Below are 20,788 nucleotides of genomic sequence, written 5' to 3'. Positions count from 1 at the left end.
TAACACACCTTTTCTAAACAGCCAGCTCATAAATGCTTGATCACTCTTGAAAAACAAGCACCACATCTACGACCTGCTCACAGACACACAACCTGACTTACTATTCATAACAGAATCTTGGTTGGGAGATGACATGGCCCTACTGTTACACAAAGCCCTTCCTCCGGGATACTTTATAATGTGAGGGTGAATATTGATTGCTTTTACGTGTGCCTTCACAATCTATATCTACATCAGATTGTACACAATCCCACACACATCGCTGGACACATCCTAGATGTCATTTTTGATAAGCCTGAACTAGTTACCATTCCTAGCATCATGCCAATCACATGGTCAGACCACCATTTGATAACTTTCCGACCTAAAACTCCACAAATCAACACACCCCACAACTACTTACATACATGTACCTATCGACCATGCAGCAAACTAAATTTTGATGACTTAGAAACACAACTAACAGCCAACACAGATCTAGATACAATTAATTCTGTTCCAAAACTTTATGAGTGGCTACAGGAAGCTTTTGATATCCAAATGCCACTCAGAAAAACTAAACACGACAAAAGAAAACCAACACCTTGGAGAAACACAGAACTTAAAAAGATAAAGCAACAAATCAGAAAGTTGCAGCGGGCTTGACTCAAAACAAACAACCATCAAGACAAACTGCAGCTACACAAACCTAACAGAATATACAAATCATCAATCAAAAAAGCTAAAAAAAGGTACTACTCAGACAGAATTCAAAATGCTATATCTACAACCAAGGAATTTTATAAAATTCTCAATGAATTTCAAAAACCTACATGCATAGAAGGAAGTCATCCCACTACTCAAGATTTCACAAACAAATTGGCAACTCATTACACAGCCAAGGCAGACACATTGGACTTCTGTTTAAAACAGAAGAAAACCATCAGCACCAACCCCTTTCCTAAAATACCCTCTAAAAATAAACCCACCTAGCCTCTACAGTCCTTCCAACAAATATCCCAAGGTAAATTTATGGATTTGGTCAAAGCAAGCAGGCCAGGCCTTCCGGTTGCCCTTCTGACCCTTGTCCACCACAAATCTTCAAGAACATTCTTTTATCTACTTCTGCTGCCACACCTGTAAGAAGAATCATAAACAACTCTTTAACTACAGGAACCTTTCCTGTAGACCTGAAAAAGGCATACACACAACCGTTATTAAAGAAAACAAACCTAGACCCGCAGGACCCCAACAACTACAGACCAATCACAAATGGACCTTTCCTGGGCAAACTGATAGAAAGAGCAGCATTCGCCCAGATGTCACAATTAATTGAAAACAATTCTATACTTTCAGACTTCCAAACTGGATTCTGCCCAGGAAGAAGCACCGAATCGGCACTCATAGCAATCTGGGATGATCTTAAAAACACAGTCGACTGCAATGGAGTTGCTCCACTACTTTTCTTGGACCTCTTGGCTACCTGATACGGTTGACCATGACACCCTAATTCAAAGACTCCACGAAGCCAGCATACAAGGGATTGCTCTCGACTGGATTACTTCCTATCTTCAAAAAAGATCTAATATCATCTAATCACCCCCCTTCTCATCCAAACCATACCTCACAAAAGTAGGGGTCCCCCAAGGATCAATCATCTCACCTTTGCTTTTCAACATCTACATGATATCATTACCAGAACTGATCAGTGATTTTCATCTCACATGTTACAACTATGCAGATGACACACACATACTACTTAAATTAGAATGCCCCAAAAACATTGAACACTCAGAAATCTTCAGTTGCCTCAGAGCCGTTGATCAGTGGATGACCTGGAGCCATCTCAAACTAAGGGCCAGATGTAGCAAACACTTTGCGACTCGCAAACGGCGAAAATCGCCGTTTGCGAGTCGCAAATGCGTGTTTGTTATGTAGAAATGCATTTTGCGAGTAGGAACCGACTCGCAAAATGCATTTCTGAGTCGCAAATAGGATGGGGTGTTCCCTTCCTATTTGCGAGTCGCAGTGGTATGCAATTCCATTTGTGACCGCGTAAGCGGTCGCAAATGGACTCGCAGTTACCATCCACTTGAAGTGGATGGTAACCCACTCGCAAACGGGAAGGGGTCCCCATGGGACCCCTTCCCCTTTGTGACTGGACCGAAAAATAATTTTTCAGAGCAGGCAGTGGTCCAATGGACCACTACCTGCCCTGAAAAATACCGAAACAAAAGGTTTCGGTTTATTTTCAAAGTGCAGCTCGTTTTCCTTTAAGGAAAACGGGTTGCACTTTGAAAAAAAAAAACTGCTTTATTTAAAAGCAGTCACGGACATGGAGGTCTGCTGTTCTCAGCAGGCCTCCATCCCCGTGAGTGCCCTGAGTCGCTAAGGGGTCGCAAATGCGACCCACCTCATTAATATTAATGAGGTGGGTCTTTGCGACCCCATAGCGACTCGCAGAAGGTGTCTGAGGCACCTTTCTGCATCCCAAATTGTGACTTGCAATTTGCGAGTCACAGGGACTCGCAAATTGCAAGTCGCAATTTGGGAGTTTCCTACATCTGGCCCTAAATACCTTCAAAACAGAAATACTCATATGTGGTGACTGGAAAAGTTATGACCCTCTGCGTCTGGCCTGACGATCTCGGACCACCTCCTCAATTATCCAAGGAAGTTAAAAACCTAGGAATCACCATGGACTCCAAGTTAACTATGAATGTCCAAGTGGACAAATTAGCATGAACAAGCTTCATCAACTTGAAGACTCTACGACGCATCTTCCCCCACCTCGGATTTCCACACAAGGTGCAAGCTACTATCTCGCTTGTACTTTCCAAACTGGATTATGCAAATGGCCTCTACCATGGAGCATCTCTATCTATTCTGAAAAAACTAGAACGTATTTAGAACTCCGCAGCCAGGCTACTATTACATGTAAAGCAGCAAGCCCACATCTCCCCTGCCTTGAGAGCACTACACTGGTTACCCATTGCCAGAAGATGCACTTTCAAGCTGCTTTGTATCACCCACAAAACTATGCATGGAACAGGACCGTTTTTTATCAGAAACAAAATAACCAAATACATCCAACAAAGAAACCTCCGCTCAAGATTGGCACCCACCTTAGAATACCACCATACAAGAAAAAGACTATAGGTGGTACATCCTTCTCCGTTCAAGCAGCCAAACTATGGAATTCATTACCCCCAACTGTAAGAGCCACAGATCGGTAGCTTTCTTGTCTTCAGAAAACTACTCAAGAGTTGGCTCTTTCCTTCATAACCACCATTTTCAAACAACTATGGACTGCATATGCCTATGTTGATAAATATTTTTTCTGATTATATGTTTATTTCTAGTTATGTATGGTTCTTTAGAAAATATGTATCGCTACTATGTCATAACAATAAAATACACACACACTCTTTAAACCTGGTTAACGAAGTATATTTACCCATGGTACTAAATATGTATTGTATGTACATATACGTGTGCATATGTGTGTGTATTCATGTGTGTATGTATGGGTGTGTGTGTGTATATATATATATATATGTATGTATGCGTGTATGTTGTTCTATGCTTGGCATGTTCGTGGGTCATTGCATGGCTCCTGGGTGGGTTGTTATACTAGATATCTATGAATCCCTGCTCTCATCTTATATCACACTTATCTACCCATCATATGTCATGTCTCAATCTATCGTCAATTCCCACTATGACTCATCCCAAATCCATTCTACTACTTTCATCTCTTAAATAAATCTGCCTAAACTCTTCCTTCCGCTTCCACATGTAACTCACCAAACCTCACTTTACTACCATGACCTCCCAAACAACCCTACTAAATTCACCCTCATTTATCTCACACTGCTACTATACTCTCCCTAACCCCTTCTACAGACTCTTCCCTCCTCCATCCCCCTTTACTCATCCCAAGCTTAAATCCTATTACCATATACTCCCAATTAACACTTCTGAATTCTTTCCTCCTCCACCCCTCCATTACTCCAGTCAATCTAACTAACAAACTCTCATATCCGTGGCTCAAATTAACTCATAATAAAACTGGACTCATATTTCCTGATACTAATTCATCACTAATTCTTGTTGGGTTCCGGAGTAGCGTGCCGCTCGCCGAAAAGCACTTTGACGCCTCGTCAGGGGTAGTAAGCGTTATATAAATACTATTACAATACAATTACAATTAAACTACATGGAACGGGATATCCCACCTTCTCTGCAGTTATTCCCATTCTTTGGGGGTTAACTCATAGCTTCACAGTACTGGTTGGGTTTTACTGCATGGTAATGGTAATTATGAGTGCAAAATTTGCACCCCACCAGCTCTGTGCAAAGGCCATTGTTGTATGATGCTGGGATAGTGTTCGTTGATCACGCCCCCCCAATCGTTTGGTCGAATTCTGACCAGCATTCTATGGCAAGATCCCATTTGTGTATTGCCTTATAGCAAATTGGAGGTTTAGGTACAGTCTGCTGATGACCTTTTGAAGTATATTGTCTCCACTCTTTCGTCCTCTTGTTGTCCTTTCTAAACCACATATCACATTGTTTTATTAAATTGTGGAAAAGTGTTTGTGTTGATGTTGTCTAAAACGACTAATGTAAAGGTGAGCTGCAATGCTCCTTTACATATTTGTGAAATCATTGGCCAGACGGCGTACTAGAAAAGCTTGTAATATTTTAAATACCAACAGCATAAGCAGTTTGATTTGCTAAAGTACCACCAAAGGTAGTTGCTGAAAACCTTGGACCACTGTATTCTTACCCCTCCCCAATAGGTTCAATGTGCCAGCGATAGAACCTGGAATAGAAAAATACAAAGACATGTGAATACTCTTTTACAGCCTTTGTGGTTCAGTTTTATATTTAGGGGGTCATTCCGACCCTGGCGGTCCATGACCGCCAGGGCCGGGGACCGCGGAAGCACCGCCAACAGGCTGGCGGTGCTTCCTGGGCCATTCTGAGCCGGTTTACCCCTGGCCCAGGGAATCCTCCATGGCGGCGCTGCTTGCAGCACTGCCATGGGGATTCCGACCCCCTTCCTGCCATCCTGTTCCTGGCGGTTTTTACCGCCAGGAACAGGATGGCGGGAATGAGTGTCGTGGGGCCCCTGGGGGCCCCTGCACTGCCCATGCCACTGGCATGGGCAGTGCAGGGCCCCCCTAACAGGGCCCCATAAAGATTTTCAGTGTCTGCTTTGCAGACACTGAAAATCGCGACGGGTGCCACTGCACCCGTCGCACCCCTACAACTCCGCCGGCTCCATTCGGAGCCGGCTTCATTGTTGCAGGGGGTTTCCCGCTGGGCCGGCGGGCGGCCTTCAGGCAGTCGCCCGCCGGCCCAGCGGGAAAGCCAGAATGGCCGCCGCGGTCTTTTGACCGCGGTGCGGTCATTCGGCGGTTCCCGCCAGGTAGGCGGCTCCCGCCGCCCGCCGGGGTCGGAATGACCCCCTTAGTGTCTTTTGCCTGATTAGCTTAGACTCTTTGCAGGTGGGTGGGGACTGAGTTTTTAGCTCTTCATTAATAAAAGAGGCACACAACCCCAATGTGTTTACCCATCTTCAATTGTTGATAATTGGATGATTGATTTTTAAAGTTTTTAACTTTTCTCTTGTCTGACTTTTTATAGCATGTCTGGACTGGTGATAGATTTCTAATATGTAGATTTTTGGATGATCTCACTTTGAGGGTATCTCTGGCAATATATTTATATTTGATTGTGCACCTTTTGAATGTGTGCTGTTCTTGATAACTGATGTTATCTCTATCTTTGATTTTCCAAAACTGGTGTTGCTTGCCTACACCAAGCACCTTGTTTCTTTTGTTTCTTATGCATTAATAACCTGTAATGTTAAAAGTTGACTGTCAGTTTACCATTATTGTTACTTACATTCTACATTATTTTTTTCTAATATATTTTGTCTTGCATCACAACTCCCTTATATAAGGTTGGGTGCATAAGAGAGACGAAAATCAGTGAGGTCTTGTTTATTGACCATTTCTACCTGGCCCTTCTTTACAGAACTGGTAGACTGTGATGATGTGGACAAAGCCTGCGGTGGTGGCCTCCCTTCCAATGCCTACGAAGCCATTGAGAAATTAGGTAAGTTGCGGTTGACACTGAGAAACAGTGACAGTTTGTTAGCTTTTTGAAGACTGTTACAAGTATGGCATTGTTGCAGAGTTAAAGTAAAAGTTGTAGGGATCCCTTGTGCTATAATGATTATTTAACAACAAAAATGAAGCTACTACCGTTCCTTTAGAGAGTTTAAAGATCCCACCATACAAGACCAGGAGAAGGGAAAATGGAAGGTGGTAATGGACAAGCAAATCCATAAAGAACTGTGTTTGAGTCCCACGTTGTCTTTTTCTCAAAACTTGGGATGTTTCTTGGTGGTTGCTGAGTTGATAACATACGTTACTAAACATGTTTATCATTTAGCGCCATTCCTGTTTTGAATGTTGTGTCATCCGTTATCCACTCACCCTTGAATAGGGGTTAGGGGCTTTCATTCGACCTTGTCTTCCTACAACTCAGTCTGCCAGTCAGATATTAAACCTACCAAACACGTTGCAAGTCTTTCTGATTGTCATCCTTGGAACTCTTGCAATATTTTCCTGAGAGCGAAGTTAGTCATCTGGTGATTTGCAAGCACCGAATAATGGGCCTTTTCAGATTGGTCTCTGGAGCCCTGAAAGAGTGCAGTTGCTTCAGTTACCAAGAATCACAGTCTTAGAAATGTGCACCTTTTTCATTATCCCCTACCCTGTTTCAACTACTACCTCCCAACTGTATCAGAAGTGCATTTCATCTCACACTAATCACACCATTCAATGGTGTCACTGTATGCGGTTAGCAGGGAGTTGGGATAGGGTCAGTCTATATCCAATGCCATCCTTTAGGAAAACACAGTTTCTTCCCACCGTCTCCACTCTCCACTGTCTTGGGCTCCATGTACAGAGGCAAACTTTTGAAAACAGATCTTGGATTTTTACATTTACAAGAGAAATAACATCTAGTTTCACATCACCAACTCCCATGCATTGTTATACTAAAATATGGTTTAATCTTGTTGGCCGCACACTTTCCTCAAAACATCATCAGACCACATCACAGTTTACTGCTCGTTCTAACCACATAGGGAGTAATATTGGTCCTTGGACTCTTTCAGGAGACCAATGGCCCCATACTCATCTATCTCTCTAACCATGCCAATGGGATGCTGGCCTTAACTAGTCAACTAATCCACTTCATCAAGTCATTCACAAAGAACGTACACACAGGGTCTTGATGTTCAATATACCTTACTTTTGCAAACTGTATCTTGAAATGAGAAATATTACATATGTTATATCCCACAGTTTGCAGTGGCAAATCCCCAAAAACACACAGCTGTCTTAGCAGAAAAGGGCATGGGCAAAGGATCCTCCACCCATTTAAAACAAAAATCCATGGAACCAGTTGCAAAAGATTCACTCCTCTGAGAGTCATACACAGCTCCACAATAACCAGAACTACTCCCTGCACGTCACTCTCAACTTCATATAATACTTAGGGGGTCATTCCAACCTTGGCGGGCGGCTACCGCTGCCCGCCAGGCGGAAACCGCCATTTGGCCGCCATGCGGGCAAAATTCCGCGGCCCCCATTCTGACATTCCCGCTGGGCCGGCGGGCGCTAACCAAGTTAGCGCCCGCCGGCCCAGCGCGAAGGAGGGCCGCAACACAGGAGCTGGCTCCGAATGGAGCCGGCGGTGTTGTGGCCGTGCGACGGGTGCAGTTGCACCCGTCGCGCTTTTCACTGTCTGCTAGGCAGACAGTGAAAAGCTGGCCGGGGCCCTGTTAGGGGGCCTTCTGCACTGCCCATGCCATTGGCATGGGCAGTGCAGGGGCCCCCAGGGGCCCCAGGACACCCCTTACCGCCAGCCTCTTCCTGGAGGTGAAAACCGCCAGAAACAGGCTAGCGGTACCGGGGTCAGAATCCCCTGGGCAGCGCTGCTTGCAGCGCTGCCCTGGCGGATTCTCCCAGCCGGGGAAAAAACGTCGGAAAACCGCCGGCCCCGGCAAGGCGACCGCGGCTTTACCGCCGCGGTCTGAATGGCATTTGAAGCACCGCCAGCCTGTTGGTGGTGCTTCCGTCATTCTTGACCCTAGCGGTCCAAGACCGCCAGGGTCAGAATGACCCCCTTAGTCACCAAGATCATTCCCTGCACTTAGGCAGACATTCACTAAGGTATCCCTCATTAGCTTTACCCCAGTCTTTCTGCTTAAATTTCAATGAGGAACCAGCCTCTCTTCACCTGCACCCTCGAATGGCTAGATAAAAGTCTTTACATGCTTCATGACTCTTTCCTTTCACCCTTTCCTGTACACACTATAACATTTTATGAATGTCACACACTGCTCTCCTCCCAAACATGCTGAAGCTTGCTCATTAGTTTGGATCATGTCTGAAACTCATATTTCCTCTGAAGGATCTTTGCTAGACACATTCACTTACACAGATAATGACGAACTGTAGACTCCTGCCACAAAATCATTTCTTTTTACAGGCACATTTTTCAGGGTAATAGTTTGTCTCCAACAAATTCACAAGCCATCGCCTAATGTCTGACTTTGCCTTCCCATATCATGTAATGGGCATTATTTGTATTCAAGGTACAGATCATTTATGGTATTTTTAATAGGTACATTTTATACCATGGGTGTCCAATGCCACACACCATGAGGGCCAAAGACATGATTTATAGCTATTATTCAAAATTGCTCACAAACTAAGATTACCCAGACACCAAGCACTCCCAGCAACCTCTACAACTGAACCCATAATTCCTATAGTAAAGCTTGACTTCACAATCCACTTAGCTTCACCAGGTGTTCAGCACAAAAGGGGAGGGATTCTATTCATGCTTCTAATCAAGCCACATTCCTTTACCAGTTGAGACTCAGTTGACATAATTGCCCAGATCATGTGCACGTATTCCCTGCAAGACAGTGTGGCTAGGCATGCTGTAGTCCCTCTAGGCTGTAGTCAGTCCAGGCTCTCCAGAAGGTTTTACACTACTTCACCATCAGAAAATGTATAGAAACTCCTCCCCATTCCACACCTTAAGCAGGGTATGCCAGATAAAAGCTGCCACTCCCAGTTTCACCAGGGCCTGACGGAGTAACCCATCCGCTGAGATCTTAATCAGGCCCCAAGTCTTCTCAAATGGTCTGCAAGGCTCGCTCCCCAACTTGGCTCTGGACACTGTGGTTCGGGAAGAAGAGCATTGACTTGCCGTTCATTTGAAGGCCCACCATTCAGCGATTTCACCTTTCAGAGTTCATGGTCTCTAAACTTGGGGTCCCTCTTCATTGCTATAGTGGCCTCACCTTATGGATCCCTGAAAGGGCCTGAGACTCTTAAGTGTATTCCCTTCTCACCTGAAAGTGGTAGATGGTCCAAGAAAAATATGTCATTGCTTCTTTTAGTTATTTAGCTTACTACTTAGATGTTTGCCTTTCTGTTTATCCAACTGTTTTTATTGTTTTAAAATTACCGAACAATGCACACAGTACAGTCTGATTAATACTAATTTGCACCTGAATAAGACACCTGATCAGACCTCTTTTTGGGCCCAACCTCCTGAATAGCGAAAAATTTGATCTGTAACTTCCCCCTAGGAATGACTTTTACTCCATCGATGTTTGCCTTTCTTGTCCATTTGTCCTTTGCCTCCATTCTAGTCTCCAAACTGCAAGACTTTCACACCAGAACCCTGAAACTCCTTATGTTCTTGAGAAGCTTCCACCACCCATCAGTCCAACTTTTCAACTGTCTCACTTTACCATCCAAAGCACCTACAGAAAATGTCCATCTTCAGTGTTTTGGTCTTAATCCTTTCCAAGTGGAATTCTGCAGTTGCAATTCTCTTTCTGCTTTCACAGCTTTCTTCAAAATAATGTGCAGGATTGCCATCATATCCCTCTGACCTTGTTCCAGAATCCCTATGACTAAGTCTCTGCCTTCTTCTTCTGGGCCCTTCCCTTTTTCCGACAGGTATATTTAAAAGAATTCCTGTTCCCGCTTCCTTTGCTGTTTACCCACCATTATTCAGGATTGTCAATTACACAAGTTACAGTTCTGAATATGGTCTGCTATAATTAAGTGATGGCTTTCTGTCTCCTGATCTGTTGGTCCATGCTGCCTCCTCTCTAGGGCATGGCACCCATACACCACTGCACTACCAGAAACTCCACCGTAATTGAGAGTTCTAGCCCTAAGAAGCTACCTGACCATTCTTAGATAAGCTGTGGGGCACCAGCTGTAGTACACTTCCAACCAGGACCTTCAGTGCTACTCACTTTCCATTGACTCCATCATGCCTTGGCCACTGATCTGAAGGGGAGAACCTCAGACACCATTGGTTCGACTTCTCTTAGCACTGAAGACTTCAAATTGTCTCCATCCATGCTGCATCAATGTCTGTTCTTGCAACCATCACCCGTGAGTGGAATGAGCATGTTCGGAGCCTCCTAGGCCATGAACAAGAAGCAACTCACAGACTCTAGAGAAGGGTTGCCTTTACCTTTGGGGCCATGGTCGACCCGATATTAATTCCTTTATTTGTTGAACAGAACATTCCTGAGTAAATGCAAGTGTCTCTGCTGGCATTCTTCCCAAAACACCCTTAGGAAGAAGACGCTTCAGGTCACTGCACAATGGTGCAAGGAGGTAGTTTGGGGATTTTCTTTGTAAAGAGTCTGTCAAACTTGTCATATTTAGCCAGTAGCAGTTTTGATTTTCATCTTTGAAATAAACAAGCACACATTGTCACAGGTGTCACCTGCATGAGTAATCAATGATTGTTCTCCTGTGCATGGGATTAAAATTACATTATAGTTTCCAACATGGAGAAACAAGCACCTCCTTGCTATAATGACTGGGAAGCTGACTCATTATCAGGCTTTAGAGGTTCCTTTAGAGCTTTAACTCACAGTGTTATTTTATGCTTTTCAGGGGGACTAGAGACAGAGAAGGACTACAACTATGAAGGTCACAAGCAAAGCTGCAGCTTCTCCACCAGCAAGGTTGCTGTCTTCATCAACAGCTCAGTAGAGATCTCAAAAGATGAAAAGGGTAAGTTCAGCTGTTGACAATATCTGGTTGAAAAGTGTGAAATTTCTGGACATGTCCTGATCCTTTCAAAGGATTGAAAAGGCCAGGACATAGTGAAATAATGTGTTTACAGCAACACACACCTTTTTAGAGAGATTTTCCACTTTTCTTGAATGACCTGTCTGCCCTTGGTTAAGATGCTGCTTTTTTAAGACCATATCATTTGAATTTCTCTCTTGACCATAGCTCTCCCTCGTGTGACCTTTAAAGTAGAATCCTAACTTAGTAGTGAACACCTCCATCTGACCTATATAAAGACATAACCTCTCAGATGACAAAGATTTTAGGTGTAATAGTATAGAGTAAAATCTAACCTAGGCGTTCCAAGGCCTTACTAGTCGAAAGCATTACAAGGCAAAGGGAGGCAGGTCATATTCAGCAATCCGTCAGTTGCGGCTCCTGTGCAATGGTGGAGGAGCGTCGCCCCGCTGGCTCAGAGCCAGCAGCTGAAAAATTAAACAATATTTCACTATTGTTTTATTTTTCTGCTTCTGGGCCTCCCAGTTTGTGCAGGGAGGGGTGGGGCTGGGCCCAGGAGGGAGGAGGGGCCAGTGGAGTGTGCCCTTAACTACGCATGTCTGTTTGACCGGCTGTTCGTGGCCGACCAAACAGACATGCGCATTTAGGTTTCTCCAACCCAGCTTTATTTGTCACCGGGTTGAAGAAACAGCACAGGCTCCCGGTGCCTCAGCGAGTGGCAATCCCTGTGCTGCTCTCATGCTAGGTAATAGCATGAGAGCAGCGCTGGGACTGCACAGGGAGTGGTGGGACCGGGTAGCAGAGGAGCACGCAGTAAGTGTTTTTTTCATTAACACCCCTCCCGCGCTCCCCCTTGCGTTCCCCCCTGCACTCCTCCGCCATTGCATTCCCCATGCACACCATCCACCTGCCCCACCACTTTTAATTCATGTCATCCGACGCTGCAATCCATATTTAGTAAATGGCACAGTATCCGGCTGATGGTTACAATGATAGAGAACATAGGCGGGTAATTTATTCATGCTGGGGGAAAGCTGGAGGCTTTGTATGGTTGCTGTTGAAATAGCAGGAAGGAAATGGGAAGCCTGAATGGGTGAGGTTATCTTTATCAGTGGTCACATTTGTGCCAGTTAAAGTTCCTTGGTTGTCAGGCTCCGGTCAGTTTCCTCTACGGTGAGATAGAATAAAAACCTGCAAATGTTTTGCATAAAAAACACTGTCATAAATGCGAGGTGACTTCAAATACTCCTCCACCTCCAATCACATACCAGATTTAGTTGACAGTTGGGCTTTGCGATGGAATCCAGGTAAATGTTGGAGCCAGCTTGTTCAGAATCTGAAATGTGGATGACACTGCTTTTCAGCTGGTTCCAGGAACCTCTAATGATCTGTTTGAATGCGCTGCCTGTCAATGGTAGGACAGTTATCACCTGCATTTCTTCTTCTAAGGGTGTATTATTCAAATCAATTTAGGTATCTAAGCAGAAGTGCATGGACAAAAGAGAGCATAAACACTAGCCAGAAAAGTTCATGTTTAGCAGACCACTAGTACCCCAAAAAATACATATGCATTAATCAACAGTACTCCCTAATACAGGATGCACAACAAAAAATGGAACCAGCTGATAGTTTTAATAAAAACGTGAACAACAGCGAAATGGGAGCCAGTGAAAAAAAACATGCATCGTTCTCTCTTGAGGCGTGTTATCCACATGTGAATAAAATGATCAGTGTGTGTATCATATAGTCAAGACAAACACAGCCCCTAAAATTATGGTACACAATAATTTGGATATGTGGCTTAAGTCAACAACATTTTGATCCCGTGTAGGATAAAGGGGTCATCATGAGGACTCTTAAGAATAAGGAGCCCAAGAGAGAGATTATATTGAGATCATTGGCGCTAGCAAGGTGAAGAAGGCATAGTTTTCTGCTTTGAAGTACGGCTTGGAGACCTTTAGAGGAATAAGCTGGGCAGAAGGAGGAAATGGCTGGAATATAGTCCTGATTGGGCAAACGTCAGAACTGTTGTCCCTGGGGGGGATTAGAGAATGAGGAGTGGTAGCCCAAGCCCTCAACATCTGAATTGGAGAGAACTGAAGAAAAAGAAAGCCCATCTGGGTGGTCTGCCGGTGCAGCGGTTTAGATTTGAGTACCAGATCGGTGCCTGGCGTTCTCAGTGAGACTGCTTATAACCAATGGCGTCTCCTCCGTTTGGGCGGAGAAGCGTTGCCCCCTTGCCAGCAGCTGCAAAACCTTTTAAAGAAAACGATACTAAACTATGTTTATTATCGTTTTCTTTAAAAGGGGCTGGGCCACGGGTGATGTGCATTGAGAGGGAGTGCTCAGTACTCCCCTTCACAGCGCATGAGTGTCGGCCCGGGCAAAAACACATGCACTGTAGGCTCTCTCCAGCCCAGCAACGCAGTTGCTGGGCTCGAGAGAGCCTGCACAGGCTCCCAGTCTGCCTAGGAGCACCTGGCCAATCCTGACACTGCTCTAAGCAGCGCCAGGATTGGCACAGGGCAGGCTGGGAGCCTGTGCCTGCAGAGGCAGAGGAGCGTTGTGTGACAGAGGAGCAGCGGAGGAGGTAAGTGTTTTAAAAAAAAATAATTTAATGTTTATTCACTCCCACCTCCCCTCCCCGTGCTTCCGTGTTCCGCCCCTTCCCCAGCCATCGAGCTGTGACTGCTTATAACAAGGCAGAGCTATAGTCTGACAGACGGCACTCAGACCACAGAAACCAGAGTGGACCATTTCCATTTGTAAGCATTTGGGAAAATATAACTTGGACTACCAACTGGCACTGCAATGCCGTACTATTGGCAGATTGTGCGTTATACAAGAGCTAATTAACAATAATCGGAAAAACTGTCTCTTCGAATTCTAGCTGTCTGCAAGATTTTGTGCCTAACTTGGTTTTCCCTGATCTGTTTTGGTAATCTGCTCCAGACTGATGTCAGCAGTGTTATGTCATGTTATGAAAATTTATAGAGCACATAGCTACCCGAAGGCCTCCCAGCGATATACAGAACAAACTTTGAATATACGGCATTGGGACACAGACTAAAATAACCACGTTTTTTATAGCCGCCGGAACGACAGTTCATGGCTGGTTTGACGTAGATTCAGTGGTAATGAATTCTACAGTCTAGCTCCAAGATACCATATTGATCTTCCTCCCCATTTGGCCTTTTTTATTGGGGGAATAACAGCTAGGGCCGTGGAGGATGATCTAAGATGTCTAGTAGGTTTGTAAAAAGAAGCCAGGGTTCGCAATATTGGTGGGCTTTTGTCATATAGCGCTCTATGAATGTAACATAAAGATTTAAATTGTATCTGTAGCTCCAAAGGAAGCCAGTGCAATGTTGATAAAGATGATCTGGCCGATTCATGCCTGGGTAGATTGAAGAGAAGGCGGGCGGCAGTGCTCTGCACCACCTACAGTTTCTTCATAACATATTTTGGTGCACCAAGAAACAGGGCGTTCCCATAATCCAGCCGAGAGATTATTAAGGCCTGTATGATGAGCCTCTTTGCAATGAATGGAAGTATTTTGAAAATCTTTCTAAGAAGTCTGAGTATGCCAAAACAGATATTTTTTTCGCTTGATGATCCATGGTCAACCATGGATCAAACCATACTCCTAGACTCTTAATGCTTTCTTTGGGCAATGGAAGATCTTCTAATGGTTGTAAGACTGGGGAGATTAAGTTTGGATCTGCTTTGTGACCCAGAAACATAACCTCTATCTTGTCTCCGTTCAACTTAAGTCTACAGCTGGACATCCATTTGGAGATTGCCTGTAGACAAGGAATGAGCTGAGAATTGGTTGTGTTCTGATCGGTAGAAAAGGATACCACAAACTTGGTGTCATCTGTATATGACACTACAGAGAGTCCATAGGACTCAACTACTTTTGCCAGAGGGGCCATATAGATATCAAATGATGTAGGGCTCAGAGAAGAGCCGTGAGGCACCCCCCACTTACTCTTAAAACAGCTCGAATAAAAGGAACGGTCCAAAACTTGAAATGATCTTGCTTCCAAGAGTGAGGCAAACCAACTCAGGGAATTGCCTGAGACTCCACTTTCCCTCATTCTCTAGAGTAAAATATTGTGCTCCACTGTGTCAAAGGCGGCACTAAGATTGAGAAGCACGATTGCCGAGACCAAGCCCTGATCTACACGTTTCCTAACGTCTTTAGTGGCTGCGATTAATGCAAATTTCGTACTATGTGATGGTCTAAAGCCCATCTGAGACCGATGGAGAATGTTATTTTCCTCCAAAAAACTCGAATGATGAATATTAACATGTTTTTTAAGTACTTTGGCAAGGGCTGGCAGCATAGAGATTGGTCTATAGGTGCCAGGGATGAGTGGATTCAGGCTGGGCTTCTTAAGCAACGACTTCACAATTGCATGTTTCCATTGTGGAGGAATGGTGCCGACTGTTAGTGACATCGTCAGCAGCTCAGTTACCACAGGGACTATTTTTTAAGCCCCTTGTCCTAAGATTGAAGGCGGGCCAGATCCTGGGGAGACCCGGATTTAAGGGTGGTCAATAGTAAAGAGACCACTTCAGGAGAGAGGGGAGGAATTTATGTGAACCTTGCTGCACCCTTGGAACACTCCTCATCTACCGCTTGGGGAATCTGTGTATCTATTGGAACAGGTTGAATAGATCTCTGCAATGTTTTCCTAAAAAAATCTAGCTAAGTCATTACTAGGTTTATGTGAGGCTTCTACAGTGTCTGTGTGTGCCTGTGGAGAGGTAAATTATTTTAACAGCAAAAGATTCTCTTCGGGGAGTTAGAGCTCTGTTCGATTTTATCGGCATAATATGCTCTTTGGGCTGCTTTAATTTCAGCATTAAACTTTCTGATAGCCTTCCTATACTCATCTGTAGAGGAAGTCTTATAGGATTTTATCCATTTTCGCTCCGGCCGCCTACATTCCCTCTTTATTAGGCTAAGATGTTTGGAGAACCAGGGGGCACTTTTTTTCTTATGTCCACTCGGCCTTATCGTGTATGGAAGGATTGTGTCTAAGCTTTTGCTAATCCAATTATTAAATGAGTCTAAAGATGTAACCATATTCCCATTCAATGTGGGTTTTGTACTCTCTATGTCAATCCATTGTTTAGTGTTAAGCATTTGCCAGCTCCTATAAGGTTGGATAATGCTTTGGGAGGGTGTTTCCAATACTGCAAGGGGAAGGGAGAGAGAGATTAGATAATGATCAGACCAGGCTAAGAGGATGGGGGGCTCGGCAGTTAAGCCGGCTGTGTTGCTGAAAACTAAGTCACTGGTATGACCCTTGATGTGTGTAGGACCCCTGATCAGTTGTGTGAGATCTAAGGCCACCATATCTTACAGAAGTCTCTTAGCAGCTGCATTCACTAAATTCTCTGCATGAACATTAAAATCTTCAAGAATTGTGAAATCTGGTTTGTTACAAATTAAGGGCCTCATTCTGACCCTGGCGGACGGCGGAGGCCGTCCGCCAGGGTACCGCCGCTGAATGACCGCACCGCGGTCAAAAGACCGCGGCGGCCATTCAGACATTTCCTCTGGGCCGGCGGGCGCTCTCCAAAAGAGCGCCCGCCGGCCCAGAGGAAATGCCCCTGCAACGAGGACGCCGGCTCAGAATTGAGCCGGCGTAGTTGCAGGGGTGCGACGGGTGCAGTTGCACCCGTCGCGTATTTCAGTGTCTGCTTAGCAGACACTGAAATACTTTTCGGGGCCCTCTTACGGGGGCCCCTGCCGTGCCCATGCCATTGGCATGGGCACAGCAGGGGCCCCCAGGGGCCCCGCGGCACCCCCTACCGCCATCCTGTTCCTGGCGGGCGAACCGCCAGGAACAGGATGGCGGTAGGGGGTGTCAGAATCCCCCATGGCGGCGCAGCAAGCTGCGCCGCCATGGGGGATTCTAAGGGCAGCGGTAAACCGGCGGGAGACCGCCGGTTTGCCTCTTCTGACCGCGGCCGAACCGCCGCGGTCAGAATGCCCTGCGGGGCACCGCCGGCCTGTCGGCGGTGCTCCCGCCGACCCTGGCCCCGGCGGTCTTAGACCGCCGGGGTCAGAATGACCCCCTAAGTCTGCCACTGGCTCTGGAAAGGCTTGAAAAAAATGCAGTGAAGAGCCAGGGGGGCGATACACTAAGGCCCCGGAGAAACTATATTGAGGATTTAAAGGGAAGGAAAAATACATACTCGCACAATCTAATAACTTAAGTGGATGGGTGGTGACCGTAACTGAATCCTTGAAAATAATGGCAATACCTTCTCCTTTCCCAGAGACTCTGTCCTGCCTTATGATTGAGTACTTACTAGGTAAAGCCAGGGAAAAATCAGGAGCTGAGCCCTCATGGAGCCCTGTTTCTGTTAGGAACAGGGCTGTAGGTGTTAATTTATTAAGTAGAAGATTGATATCCAGTTTGTGGGCAGCTAAAGATCTACAATTTGCCAGGAGAAACAAGCTAGGTGGTGCTTGTTTGTGATACAGGTATGTTCCGTATCAGAGGTTGGGGGGTTTATCACCTCTACTATAGGGCCAGGTAACTTCCCTGGCAACCGTTTGTTCATTACCTTTGGCTCCTATATTAAATCTAAGCGAATGGAGAAATTCAGCATCATATGTAAGCCTATCTATGTTAGGATGACCGTAGTTGCAGGCCCCTTGGCCTGGTCTGGCACGGACGGGCACAGATGGGCTTGCCTTTGGCACGCCTGCGGCGCGGCCACAGCATTTAACGTTTTTAAGTCCTCAGATAACAGGAGGATCAGATGGCTAGACCGCTTACCTCCTGAAGATGGCGTCTGTAAGTGTGCTTCTGAAGAGGTCAGAAAATAGCTGCCGTCTCAGCACACCGAGACCGGCAGGCACAATGCTTCCTCAGAGTGTAAAAGGGCCTTTTTTAAAACACTGATAAGTCTAGTTGTGAAAGTTGCAATTACAACCGAGTAAAAACGAATAAAAACACTGTTCCTTAAATTTAAAACACCATCGGCCTCTGAACAGGGACCATGGTTTGTAAAATCAATAACCCTCCCCCAACTAGTAAAAAGAGTGCCAAAAAAAACGAATATAGACTGTTGAAAACTAAATAAATGAAAGGGCTGTCAACTGCAAATCCAAAGATATTCAAAGAAGTGGCACCTTGCTTTAATAGATAGGACATCAAATGTTATTTTTGTTTTTTAATGGATCCTTAAGCCTAATTAGGGCCACTCAAGGAAGGTGGTCAGACAACCATCTTGTGTAAAAACAGAGGAGTGACTTCAGCAAGTCCATAGTAGACAATACTATGCAATTAGTTTCAAGATATTATTGTAACTAATCCTCATGATGGAAGTTAAATATAGATTGCTTTCTTTAAAGAAAAAGAGTGTTTTTTTCTTAATCTTAAAGCCTGGAAAAAATGTCCGTCTACCCAAAAGGCAGATGTAACGAATGGGATGTTGAGAAGAAAGAGAGGAGACAAAATAGCTTTCACAGAAGAAAAAGTCTTGTAATATTAGCGAAAAGGTCCACGTTGTACTTGGCATATGAGTCAGCCCCCAAGGGGAGAGATGGCTCCGCACAGCGAGCAAATGGTCATACTTAGACTTTTCGCAGAAGAATAGTTGAGGGTAGGAATTTGTCACACTAATTACACGAGTCAAATGTGTTTCCATTTTGTGTTTCCCTGAATGGGAAGATTGAGAACCTTGTTACTTTATTTCTGAGTTTTGAACAGGACACACATCTCCACAAACCATTTTAGACTTCTTTCATGACCAAAAGAGAATACGTGCAAGAGAAAACCTTGTGGGGAGTGAAAATCTCACTGACTCAAGGAGTGAGCTGTGAACTGTCTACTGAGTTCCTTGCTTTGCTAGGTGCTGGCGTCCCCCTGAACAGCCCAGTTTTCAGGAGTTTCCTAAAGCAATGACTGACGAACTGAGCTGAAGATGCTTGTTAATGGTGCTACTGTGTCTGCACCCTGGACTTTCAGTGATCTGGTTCCTGGTTTTGTCTTTCGAAGGCTCGCTGGCGGTTAAATCGAGAGGAGGCCAATTGGAATTGCTTCGTTAGAGACCACTGTTCATGGAGTGAATTTGTGGATGATGCAGAGTGGTATATTTGATCCTTGATTCCACCAGTAGGCTGATTTAAGGACTGACTTAAAATTACCACATATGTTTAGGCTCAGTCATGTGATGGCCAATTGTTTCTGCCTTTCCAGTCTGTTGGTGCGGTTTTTAGGAGGCCGGTGTAGATTACATTGCAGTCAGATTATTGTCTTGATGGATGGAAGGATTTTCATAGTAGAGAGTAATAAAAAGAGAGTCTGTAGACCACTACATTATTAAGACCATTTTTTTTTTTATTACAGCGGTACCTTAACACTTCTAGTCTCTATCTTTCTGAAGCAATAATGCTTTCTATCTTCCTTAAAAAATAATAAAAATACATTTTAAAGTATAATGTGGAATGGTAATTGTTGTATAGATGTCCTTTAAAATGTATTGCAATAAAATCTATAAAACAGTTTATTGAAACATCTCAAACACAGGTTAAAACGAACATCTCATGGTTCTCGATGGTTACATATTCAACATGATCCAGTTTCAGTTCATCATATCAGCCCTAGTTTTCCAATTGTAAACTCATTAAATTAACTTTCTTGAAAGGTTTTGGAGCACGTCTGAGTATTTCGCAAGACACTAATCATGCTTTTTGTGCACTAGTTTGACACAGCTAGTCGCCATACTTATCAAAAGCAAACCCACCCAGTACTTGACACACAGCGCTTCTAGTTAGCCAGCCATCTCTTGTCATAAGATTGTAGATGCTAGCCGAAACAGCTCCCAAGAAACCTTGTCAAACACTCAGTGCTTCATGCATATAAAATGCACAGTAGCACCATTCCTGTAGGTATGAGTCATTCTCTCCTCTCCATTAGGGTCACATTGAGTATCTGCGTTTATCAGCCCCCCTACATTCCCAGGTACCCCTTAGGCATAAAGAGAGTCTACACACGGTGGGGGTTATGATATAAATAGAACAACACTTAAGAAACAAGATTGGCTGAGAGTGCAGCAAAACGTTTCAGACGCCCAGTGCAAGGTTTCTAATCATAATTTTGGGCACTGGGGTTTTAATGCATATTGAACATAGTGTTTCAAATCTGCATAGCATTTAATATTTCATATAACCTTTTAACCTGATATGTAAGACGGCACCAAATGGTCTTCCTTTTGTTTCTTTGTGGTTGTAAAATGTTAACAGTATAGTAAATGGAGAATTATGTTTGTAACTTTCGAAAAAAAAATTCTCGAAGAGAATGTATTTTGTTTTAGAAAGCAGCCTTTTCATTTCAGATTGTTTTCTAATGTGGAATGGTCCAAACTGACCAAGAATCCATGTCAGTGTCAATGTTGTTACAAATTATATTTTCCCCGAAATGAATCATTGATGTAGAAATCTCACTAAAAACATAAATTAACACTAAAAGGAGACCTACCGTGTGACAGCATAGCATTCTTTTGCAGTGAAAATTTATCTTCATAGCATATGTGGCTCTGTATACAGATGCTCTTCATGCTCCTACCATTTAGTGTTGCGATTGGACATTTAAAACTTGTTTTCTTTGAATAAG

At 44.4% G+C, this 20,788-nt stretch overlaps 1 protein-coding gene across 1 annotated transcript in view; it reads left to right on the top strand.

Moving 5' to 3' along the window:
• Positions 1 to 20,788, top strand: part of CTSF (cathepsin F) — a 291,086-nt gene that overhangs the window by 222,069 nt on the left and 48,229 nt on the right. The window contains exons 9-10 of the mRNA XM_069207833.1: positions 6,028 to 6,108; positions 11,007 to 11,126. Of these exons, the coding sequence (XP_069063934.1) occupies positions 6,028 to 6,108; positions 11,007 to 11,126 (201 nt within the window). The remainder of the gene's footprint in view (positions 1 to 6,027; positions 6,109 to 11,006; positions 11,127 to 20,788) is intronic.

Source organism: Pleurodeles waltl, chromosome 9 (genome assembly GCF_031143425.1).
Source record: "Pleurodeles waltl isolate 20211129_DDA chromosome 9, aPleWal1.hap1.20221129, whole genome shotgun sequence".
In the NCBI taxonomy this organism is placed as follows: domain Eukaryota; kingdom Metazoa; phylum Chordata; class Amphibia; order Caudata; family Salamandridae; genus Pleurodeles; species Pleurodeles waltl.
Note: the sequence above shows the minus strand (reverse complement) of the source record. Positions and strands in the feature narration are given on the sequence as shown.